The 11510-nt window shown below is 47.1% G+C and overlaps 1 protein-coding gene across 1 annotated transcript in view; it reads right to left on the minus strand.

Moving 5' to 3' along the window:
- Positions 1 to 3429: 3429 nt before the first annotated feature.
- The window catches only part of FRMPD1 (FERM and PDZ domain containing 1), a 77504-nt gene continuing 69423 nt past the window's right edge, over positions 3430 to 11510 (minus strand). Inside the window, exons 16-17 of the mRNA XM_025201416.1 lie at positions 9677 to 10489; positions 3430 to 6539 (exon numbers count right to left, since the gene is read on the minus strand). Of these exons, the coding sequence (XP_025057201.1) occupies positions 4060 to 6539; positions 9677 to 10489 (3293 nt within the window). The 3' untranslated portion in view covers positions 3430 to 4059. The remainder of the gene's footprint in view (positions 6540 to 9676; positions 10490 to 11510) is intronic.

An 11510-nucleotide genomic window follows, 5' to 3' on the forward strand; every position in this document is an offset into this window, starting at 1 on the left:
TGCTAGACTATTTTGTAAATGGCTCTCCGATCTGTGCTTGTTCTTTTGTGGAGTCTGGAGAAGACATAAAAACCTTAAGGGGTTTATTTGCTTTACACATGGTTAAATGTAAGCAATGCACAGTTGCAAGGTACAGTTTACAGAACACAGTAGCAAAAGTAATGGTGTCCCTTAATAAAGCCCCATGCTGTTCCTGTTTAGGAACACAAGGCTGGAAGGGATCCTCCTTGGCTCACTGATACCACTCTCCTGTCACACTACAAGCAACCACATCATCTCATCTCTTTCCTAAACTGGCCAAGTACTTAGGAAGGTTTTGTTTGTACTCCTGCATGTGTGCTTCCAGGGAAGACACCCCAGGCTGGTATCTTCTCCCCTCTCCAATTCCTATCCTACAGGCTGAGCAGGCAGGAATACACCATCAGGAAATTTCAGAAGCAAAAGGGAAGGTTTTCCTTTGGGGTGCAACAGCACATCCAGTGCTGTTGTAGCCCGAATACATTTTTCCCATTTAAACGGAAAAGAACCCCCCTAAACAAATGAGTAGATTGACAGTCGGGTATTTTCATTCTCATCAGGGCTTCCTCACACAGCCAGAGTGCTGTACAGGAGATTCCATTTTACCTTACAACCTTGTACAAATCAAACCAGTGTATGTAACAGAACTGACATAACAAACAGCACCTATGAACTGCACAGAGCTGGAGGGTCCCCCCTCCCTTCACCTTAAATTCTAGTACTTTTCATCCACAAATTGCACTTTTATGCTTGCCAGTGGATTTGGAGGTACCTATTGATTCTCATTAAAAATAGAGGGGGAGTTCTTATTTTTAAGGATAGTGTTCCTTTCCACCCAGAGGTGTCACCCACTGCAGCTTTGCTGACTCTGAAATCTGTTTGTTGGGTTTGGGTTTAGGTTTATGTTAAGAAGCTTTCATATGAGATTTCAATTTTACCGGATGCAGTCTTTTAAGCAAAGGCCACAGCCAGTCTGCAGTGCCTAAACTGCTGTCAAACCTTGCTCTGAGCTGGTCCATAGGGTCCTGCTCCATTGGGCACTACAGGGTGTAGGTTGAATTGAAGGAAAGATACTGTGCCTTCTATTAAAAAAGCTGATGCACTTAATAGCTTCAGGGCATCAGCTGTTACACTCTCACTGTTGAAATGGCCCCACTGTAGCTTACATGATTGCTAAATCCCTATTGGTTTATGGTGCAATGGTTCTAGGATGCTGTTGCCTTTAACAGTGAAAGTCCTGTAAGGTTGCAGTACCCTATATGGGTGCCTATGACTACTTTTTTACCCAGAGTGTTTTCCCAAGACAGTCCTAAGTACAGCGCGTGTGCTTGGATTGTGTTGCCTTGCTATAGGTTAGGGCTATACAAAGCTTCAGGTGCTGATTTGATTCGGAGGAGATTTGGCCCAATTTGGCAGCTGAATCTCTGAATCTGAATCGAATCAGGAGACCATTTAAAAGGTCCCAATCGATTTGAAGTTCTCCAAATCAATTCAGAAACTATTCGGAGAGCTTCGGAGATTTGGGCAGTCCCTCCTCACTGCTGCAGAGAGCTGGACCTGGACTCCATGCTGGTAAGTAGGGGTGGAGAAGGGGGGCCTGGAGGAGGGGGAGAAGGGACCATGGGGGGGACCCCTGCCAGGCCCCATTCCCTGCCTGTGCACCTCCCAGCCCTCCTGCCCCTATGGCTGCCCTGCCCAGCCCAGCCCGTCGTCCCAGCTCTTTAAAAAAAAAAAAAAACCCCCCCAAAAAGCCCCGCACTCACTGGCTGCTTCAGCAGCTGTTGAGGCTTCTGGGGGCTTGTGGCAGAGCCTCCCATGCAGCATGTGGCAGTGGGTATTGCCCCCTGCCTGGCAGGAGCTGGTGAGTGGGGGCTTTTATTATTATTTTTTTTAAAGAGCCAGAATCTGGGGCCTGGAGAGTGGGCAGGGGATGGGGCCTCGTGACGGCCCCCCATGCAGTGTGGGCCAATGGGGGCAGCGGGGATTGCCCTGCTGCCCCCCCCCCAAAAAACAAACAACCCCCACCCCCAAAAACCTGGCAGCAGTTGGTGAGTGCTAGGCTTTTTTTTAAAAAAAGAGACGGGAGCTGGGACCAGGCAAAAAGCCCCGCACTCACTGGCTGCTTCAGCAGCTGTTGAGGCTTCTGGGGGCTTGTGGCAGAGCCTCCCATGCAGCATGTGGCAGTGGGTATTGCCCCCTGCCTGGCAGGAGCTGGTGAGTGGGGGCTTTTATTATTATTTTTTTTAAAGAGCCAGAATCTGGGGCCTGGAGAGTGGGCAGGGGATGGGGGAGAATCGGCAGATTCGGCATTGGCCAAATCTCCAAATCAGATTTGGCCAAATCGATTCAGGACAGTGATTCGAGTTACTGAATTGAATCTCTGTCCCCCAAATCAGCTGAATCCAAAGCAAATACTAGCCACTTTGCACAGGCCTACTATAGGTGTCCCACTGGTTCTGTATGCTCCTCCTTTGCTTTGGGTTTTAGTTGGAGTTTCATTGATTGCAAAAGCCAAGCTGCCAATTTATAAATGTGAAGCCACTACTCGGATTAGCCTGCTGCTTCTCCAGTCATTCAGACCTGGGAGGCTGGCCTCTAGAAGGCACTGTTTGTTCACTTCAAGATATTGCCCAAGCAATGCCATGTGGATTTAAGCTTGTCACACAGCCCCTTCCATATGATATAAACTCCAGCCTAATGAGCTGTGACAGCAGGCGATATAAAAGCCTTCATTTCCTCCTCCATAAGATCAAAACTTGTCTGCTGATGACATACTTTGATGTGAGGCATCAAGGGGAGCAGGGATGTCTGCATGGACACAACCCTGGTCTTGGGCACAGCCATGTCTTCCTCTGTGACCTGGGGGAAGCCTATACCCTGTTTTGTCAGCTATGAATATCCAAATCGGTGGGCTTTATTGGGGCATTTTCATAGGTGCTGATAATGATGACAACTGCAGCTGCCAAAGACCTGTAAAAACCAAGGCCCGTAAAGTTACTTCTGCATGTGTCAGCCTTTCCTATTCCCTGGTTGTCTTCACTGTAGACTGAGAAAGTGATCCCTTATCTCATGGGGATGCTGCAAGGGTGCATTTGTCAACTGATGAGGTAGAGATGAAAGGCACCCTTAAGGGCAAGTCTGTTGCGTCTACAGTAAACCTGTTAGGGAATTGGAGCTATTGGAACAGACTGAGGAATAGTTTTGCATCTCTTTTGGGTGCACTAACAGTCACACTAAGTCCTCTCTTCTCATCAGTTGGGGTAAAAGCAGCAGTACAACCCCCTTGAAGACTCCTTTTTTATTTTTACTGGCCATTTTCAATACCACACTTACATGGGTAGGTGAAGTTTCATTACTGACTTCCTTCATAGAGGAACAGTGAAGGCCTGGGGACAAGATTCCCCTGGAATGAATTAGCTGGCACTGCAGTGCCATCCAGAGGGCCTGTTAAGATGGCAAGGACCAAAGCTTTGCACCCTCATCCTCAGGAGAACCTCCCTAGCACTGGAAGCCCTTAGAGAAAGCATGTGGAAATTTGTTTCCACTGCTACTCCTGCATCTTCCCCTCCCCCCATTAAGGAGTGGGGACTCCAGATCTGCTCAGTATGCTGAAAACTCTGCTAGGTTTCATGTCTTTTTACAAGATCTCAAATAAAAGTGATTTAGATAAGGCAGGAAAAGACTTCAAGATATAAGGGAACCAGATCCCAGGCAAGAGAGCTGAGGCCAAGCTAGTAAGCCACTCAATAGCTTCTGTAATCAAGATCATTATTTTTTTAAATACAGAATTAAAAAGAACTGAGTGGGTGGGTTGTCTGTGTACCTCCTGATGGGCTGGGTTATACAGACTGACAAGCTAGTAAATGTATTTGAGTCTTGTATGGGCTCATTCATTAAAATGTGAGACCGAACCTCTGAATGACTTGACTCATCTGGCTTTTAGGCTTAAGATTTTTATTGTGGTAATGGGTTAAAGAGTAAACATTTGTTAGGTGAAACATATGCGAGCGTAACAGAGTCAGTATAATGGAGCTGCCATCTTCACACTAATAGCAGTGCCCTAAAGTGCTGCATGAGGCAGAACACAGCTGCTGTGAGGGCTGTGCACTGGTGTGCCAGCAGCTTCGCACTTAAATCATGGCAGTTTTTTTCACCCAGCTGTTGTGCAGCATGAACAAATTCCTGATAGCTGCAGACCACATCCTTCAGATTGACTGTCAGCTCTCTGTGCCTTTTTGTGCATAGCCCACAGTTTGTGAACTGGAAACACGTAGCTGTCAGTTGGAGGAGATCTTGGAAAGTCTCCTGCAATGCTCCTTGCAGCTCTTCAGAAGGCGGGTCCATTTTTAAGACTTCCTGGCAATGGGACATCAGCTTTTGAGATGCTAAACTAAGGGCATTCTTGTTTTCAGAAAACTGTTCTGCACATTTCTCTTGAGGATGTCTCATTCTGTTTCCTGAGAACTTCCCAACCAACTCTTGGAGCTTTGTGGTGTTGTCCAGTAAGTGTGAGAACTTTGCTGGTGACTTTTGTGCGCTCTCTCTCAACTGAGCCAGAGCTTCAGTGTGAGAATGCGGACCCTCCCCATCTTCACTTCCCTTGGGTTTAATGTCAGCATCGTGACCGTCTTCTGTGGTCCTGAAAGGGTTCTGGCCCACAGATGACAGGCTTCCTGCAGAGGGTGGTCTGGTTAAAGGCCCTGAGGAAATGGTATGTGCAGAACCAACGCTCTCATTATCTACTTCGCTTTGGAGCCCACGGAAACAGCTGACATAGGAGAGCTGACAGCTGCACTTGTCCACCTCAGTTTTTGGCAGGTGGGTGTCCTTAATGCTGGCAAAACCCAAAGGAGTATCTGTGCTGCCACTTGGAGATGCTTGTCTATCTCTCTCATGGTTAAAACACAGGAACGATGGATTTGAACCAATGTTTTCTTCTGCATCCTCTGAAACCTCACAGTTGTCTATGGTTGAGGGAGGAGTAACTGCAGGGTTTAAGTCTGAGGTGCAGTCTTTTCTTTGCTTGGTAGCCTCCTCTGTGGGAAGTGTCAGACTGGCCTGGGGCTGTTCATAGCTACAATCCACATGTGGTACCCCATTACTGGGTTCTCTCCCCTCCACCCGCAGGTCACCAGCCGTCTCTGATGGAGGGCACTTTTTCTGGGAAGCTGTCCACATTGAGGAGAGAGGTGTTTCCTTGCTTGGGATGCCAATGCCTGCACACACACTGTTAGCAGAACCTTGATCGCTACTTCGAAGGTCTTGGCCCAGAGCTGTGGGGTGACTTTCCATCATCCCACCTGATTGGCCACTTGCTTCTTGACAAGGTGTTGTTTGGTCTGTCCTTGTTCCCAATGAAAGCAAAGAGAAGCGAGTTATTATCCCAAAGGCCCCCTCAAAGTCTGAAAGCAGCTCAGTGGCATTTGAGAAACCTACGTGATTTTTATCTTCAGCTTTCCATGAGGATTCTTCATTTACCATCTTGCTGGCTTCCTCCTGAAGTAAAACTTCAGCAGGCTGGCTCACTGCCCTATGGGCAAAATCAGTTGTCCTTTGGTCAAAGGTAGATGATACAAGCTCTTTGCCCATTTCTTCCAGCTCAATAGTGGAAGGAAGATCTCGTTCAGATGGGGCAGCACCTGAGGATAGTTTGTCTCTGTAGCATACTACTGCAGGTACTGCACGTTCAGTGCAAGAGCTGATCAGTCCTTGGCCATGATGTTCAGAGTCAGTGTTGCCTTCACTCTGGGCTTTCAGTGGCTCCAATGTGCACTCTGATATTGGCTGGTCATGCTGTGCTGCACATGCTACATCATCATCCTCTGTTTTTAAAAATGGATTATAGTAGCCATCAGGGTTGGCCAGGGTACCTCTGGCTTGGTCTTCAGGAAGGTCTCTTTTGTCTTCCAACTGAAGGGAAGGACTTGCTGAACTCCTTTCATCAGGCACCTGTGCAGAGTGAAGAGGGCTGAGGCTGTTTGTTGCAGAGTTGGACAAAGAGGTGGACTCCAAACTTTCCTTCCCTCCCTGGTCACTGCGGAGACGGATGGCTGAAATGGAAGAAACAACTGAGTCGGTTATGGATTTGATTTCCATGGTCTCAGGCTCCATTTCCATTAGGTCAGATGAATGGTTTTTTCTTTTGGCTTCCCTCTGAGGTTTCAGCTGGGCAAAGGTCTTGGTTTCCAAGACAGCAGCGTCCTCCTTGGCATCATTCAAAGAGGACACTGTGGGAGACCTAGAGAGGAGTGACAGGTTGGGTGTCCTTTCGCAGCGGCCTGAACATTCAGTGCTATTCAGGGAGACAGATGGAGCCAAGGGGAAGGAGACCTGTGATGTGTAGTCAGTCTGTAGGAAAGATCTTCTCTTCCTCAGGCTCTTGGAATATGTCAGCTCCTTCTCTTTTCTGTATTTTTCCCTGGTTGTCTGTCTTGACATCCAGCCCTCCCCCAGATGGCAACACTTTGACTTCTTCAGGAAGCAGGAGTCATCTGGACTCTCATGGGGTAGAGTACTGAAGCCTGTTGGCAGAGAACAACATACAAGGGGTGAAGAAATGATGCTGTATGTACATTTAGAACAAGAAGTGTTTATACAAATAACAGTTGCTAATGGGGTTTTGTGGGCCAGAGGTAATAACCAAGAATGTGTCCCCAGATACACACGGCAGGTTTCTGTGTCATGTTAATGTCAGGCAAGCACTTGCAACCAGCTGCAATAGGAAATTCAGAGACTGAATCTGTAATCTTTATGACTGGTCCTGTCTTGGGAAGCAGAATAAAGGTTTCCCCATGTTAGACTAGCCAACTGGGGTCACTTGAGAAGGGTCTGGAAACTAACTGCAGGTACTTTCACGACATTATAAATGGTCTCCACAATTCTTGGTAGGTTAAATAAGACGGAGTTTGCAGGTGAGATACACAAGAGGTTCTTTGATAGCTATATATTTACTAAGCTTGTGTGAAAATATGAATTTTCTAAGTTGTGTCTGTATCTGTATTATAAGTATATACCATGCAACTCGGTATAATTCTATATAATTATGCAAAGATAAAATGTTAAAAAATGTTTCCACAGAGAAGCAGATAATAGCTTTTATATCCAAGCTGATAACTTTTGATAACTTGGAGTTAACATTAGAAATATCCATTATATATTTCAGCCAGAAGAACAGAATCCTGTAGTTTTTTTACATTTGTGTTTTTTGAGGATAAGACTATAAGAGCAAGTTGCTGTAAAGGAAGTAAGGGTGTGAATTTACAGTACACTGGCTACTCCACAGTAACTGCCCATGTGCACACTCTTACCCTATTGTCATTGTGAGGGTAAGTTACTTAGCATTTAACACTAAGAACATGCACATGGGCATTTAGCACAGAGTAGCTGACATGCTGTAAATTCACAGCCCAGCTTGCCTCATGATAACTTGTTCATGTTCTTACAAGCTCAGAAAACAGAAGTATCAGAAAATTGTCTACCCATACAGGCTCTTCTGACTTACAAAACATAATTCTGTCACTCTTCATTTTAATTAGCCTGTGTAATAGATGGCTAAGATTGTTTCTATCAACACTTCTGCCTCTTTTCAGGTTGAAAGTAGGGGTAGAGCAGAGGTAGGCAACCCCTGGCACTCATGCCAGAGTGTGGCACACAAAGGCAGCATGCTCTGGGGAAGGGGGCAGGTTGTGCTGCCACAAGAAGGATCAGGCCCCTTGCAGCTCCCCACCATCTGCCCCTGGTTTGCCAGAATGTTACAGGTCGAGGTTGCAGGTGTTTTTGGCACTGCCCAAAAATGTTGCTGAACCCTGGGGTAGAGAGCAGGCCGTTTGTGACTTTATCTGTGCGCTTTCACACTTACTAATATTTGGATTGGAGGAAGGCCATGTTAAATTTAGTGGTAATTTGTGATTTCTAGATGCTTTTTAGTGAAAGAAGGGAGGAAGAAGCAACTGTTTTCTTGCTTGCCCAGTTTGGGAGCTGAATTATGTGACGGTGTCTTTCATCTTTGCCTGGGCATTTCCTTAGGTTTTAAGAGTTTTCAGGAATCACTCAGTTAGGCAAACCAGGGGGAATGGGTCCCCATTCTCTTCTACCACACGCTGTGCATTCCCTCTCTCTGCTCCCCACCACCCCCACCCATGCCTGGATTCTTGACCCCCATGGGGCTTCCCTCCTTTGTTTTTTTTCTAATTGGGCCTGTTCACACCTTGCATGAGTTTCCCCCAGCAGTCCTGCATGCTACACACCCACCTGTCTCTGGACCATCCATACTTTGTACAACATTGCAGGAAGCCAAGCATGCTTGGCAAAATGTACCATGCATGGACCTTATTTGTATGACAGAGACATCATGTAGCTGCGCTCAAATAGCATGCAAATGACATATACAGGTGTATACAGTGGTGTGTTGGTAGTGGTATTCTTGTGATTACAGGAGGGCTTGCTGAAGTAACTTGGCATGTCTACATGTGCAATTATGGTGCATGAATAAATTGTGGAGCTTATTGCTCTGCAGTTCCTTGCTCCCAGGTACACCATTTGAACATGCACCCAGGGATCAATAAGCTCTGGAGTTTATTCATGCACAGCACGCTGAGCCAGGGCAGAGCAACTATGGCTGGCAAGGGGCTGGGAAGTCAGTTTGCCAGCCCGGGACTGCTCCCCTGGCTCAGTGTGCTGTGAAGGGGCTGCTTGGGAGTTTTTTTTACTCCACAGTGGGATAGCACTTGTATTTACAAGTACTATCCTGCTGTGAAGTAAATTAGTTTACTCCAGCCTTATTAGGGGTGCATGTGTAGACACCAAGACATTTACTTGAGCTAATTAGTCAACTGCACAGTAAATGTCTCGTGTAAACACACCCACTGAGTGGTACATTGGTTTTCTCCTGGACTAATGCACCTGGGAGCAGCTGAAAATTCCAACGCCCTCAAGCCGAAATGCCTTCATACATACCAGTGAAGTCTCTGCACGACATTTCTACCAGATAGGGATCCCTGCAGAAGTGGTGTTTAAAATTTCTCTCTAAGGCCATAGACAGATGCACATTTGAAGTGCTCTGAATGCTGGAGTGCTTCAAATTTGGTACCATGTAAACACATGTCCCCTCTGTCCCCTCCCCTAAGTGCCTCAAAATGGGCAGAAAAGGGGTAGAGAACTGGAATCCCTGCATGCCTTTTGCCCTGTAGTCTCCAGAAGTTCTTGAGGACAGCTTAGTGCACAGGAGAGTACTCGCTGACTTGACTCACTGACTCACTGGAAAACCACTGGCCTATACAAACATTTAAGGAAATGCTTCAAAGATGGCCATCAAAATAGAAGAAACATCTCTGAAGCACTTCAGCCAGCACATGTCCTTGCTGTTTGGAGCACTTTGTTCAAAGGGGCTTAAAGCACTTTAAACAGCACATCTGTCAAGGGCCTAGACTCTCAAAGAGTAAAAAAAAAAAAAAAAAAGTCTTAGGGAATCCATGGAAAACTGAATGAGAAGGACATTTAATCTGTACCAGCTCTCCTGAATGTCTGTCCTGGGGTTATTACAGTACTTATCACTGTATTGTAGCAGTGACTAGAGACCACAGTAACAGCCAACCCCTGCCTTGCAGTCCTCAGAATAAGAGAAGGACCCTTCCCTTGGGAAGCTGATCTGCGGGCGCACCTGCTACAGCTTCTGTTGGGGTGAACCTGTCCGCAGCGTCATAGAACTCATCCTCTGAACTGGTGTCCCCAAAGCCTGGGGGAGGGTCCAGGATGAGATCGTTCACCTCTGCTGTGTGCTCTGCTCTGCAGGGTCCCTCTTTTCCACCCGCCTCACCCAGCAGATCTTTCGCAGAGCCACCTCCAGGATTGTGGTTCAGGAAGTTCCTTTCCCCATTGCCAGTGGGGGAGATTTTGGTACACAGGCTGTAATACTCCATGACATTGCTCTCCAACAGTTTGCACTCCAGTGCAGAAGCTCTTGTTTTGTTCTCCCCTTGCTGCTCAGATGCAGGGTTGGGGGCCTGGGGTATCTGTAGGAAGCAAAGGAAGTCCTCTGCCTCTGCCTGGCTAGTTCCCTCCTCACCAGTGAGGGTGAAGTTCTTGTCTTGGTTGCTGAGTTCCTGCACAGTGGGTGTGTAGAAGTGGAAGAACTCTGGTCTGCTGACAGAGCAGGCATCCAAATCATCCTCTTCCAGCGCATCCATGGAGTCACTTGAGCCACTTGTCTTGCATCCTCTGCTCTCGGTATTGGCTGAGTCTGAAGCCTCTGATGCACTGTCTGTTAGGTTGTCATTCCCATTGCACAGGCCCTTCCCTTCAGGCCTGGGCTTTGTGCTGTCCTCCTCCAGCTCACAGAACTTTACCTGTTCCTCCTCTTCCCCTGGGGGGCCAGTGATGCTGAATTTCAGCAGGTGTGCGTCTGAGCAATGCTCTGCAGAGGAATCCAATTCCCAGGAGTCTTCGGAGTCACTGCAGGCCCTAGACACATACCCTGCAATTTAAAACACAGAATCTATGTCACACAGGACCACCATCTGCAAACTACATCCACATCCCTTCCAGCTGCCAAAAGCCTGGATCGCTGTTGGAGGTTTATCACCAGTGTACTCTATTGAAACATGTGGGGGTGGGGGAGAGACTGATTATGCCTCTTATTTGCCTAACACTGATAACTGACACTATAGGGTTACTGAGGAAAGGAAGAGGATCCACAGATGTGTCTAGGGCTATTCTTAAAACCAAAATTCTATATTCATGCACGATAGTTGTGCTGATTAGCACAGCATTAACCTGTGCTGGACAATATGCATCTGTTAAACAATTGCATAGTATTTGTTCAGTTACATCAGGTCAAAGCAATGATCACATTACAACAGTGGCTGTTAATGATCACTTACATGCTAGAAGCACCTAAGGCCTCAATGTGCGGGGTGCTGGTCTACACCAGGGGCAGATTTCCCTAGCACCCCACACTCAGTGCTCCCACCTCTGCAGGAACCCCACCCCCACTATCCCTCCCCAGCACACTCAACCCTGCCCCCTCTCCTACCACACCGCTAGAGCAGGAGAAGATTTTTCTCCTTTTCATAATACTTCCCAAGCAAATCATCTGCACTGTTGCCCAGCCTTCCCTTCTCTACCACATGTGAAAAACTAAAGGTGGTATGCCTGACACCAAGCAGTGTTGTGCAGAGATGCCTGAGCTGGCCCTGAAAAGGTCATGCTGGATACTAGAAACAGTACAGTTGCATTGGCACTGAATTGCATCCAGGCTAATTAGTGATGTTGGGTGTAGTAGTCTGGGTGCAGCACTGCACTAATGTGGCTCTACTGCTTCTGGTACCTGGGGTAACTCATTCAGGACTATCTGAAGTTGCTGGGGATGGGGAGGAAGAGAGGAGGGAGAGACAAAAACTGTGAATGCAGGTTCACTGGGACTGGAACAAACATTCTGCCACAAAACCTCATTCTTAGCAGAGCTGTATGTGTAATGCAGCTTTGTTGGTTCAGCA

Source organism: Alligator sinensis, unplaced genomic scaffold, assembly GCF_000455745.1.
Source record: "Alligator sinensis unplaced genomic scaffold, ASM45574v1 scaffold434_1, whole genome shotgun sequence".
Classification (NCBI taxonomy): Eukaryota; Metazoa; Chordata; order Crocodylia; family Alligatoridae; genus Alligator; species Alligator sinensis.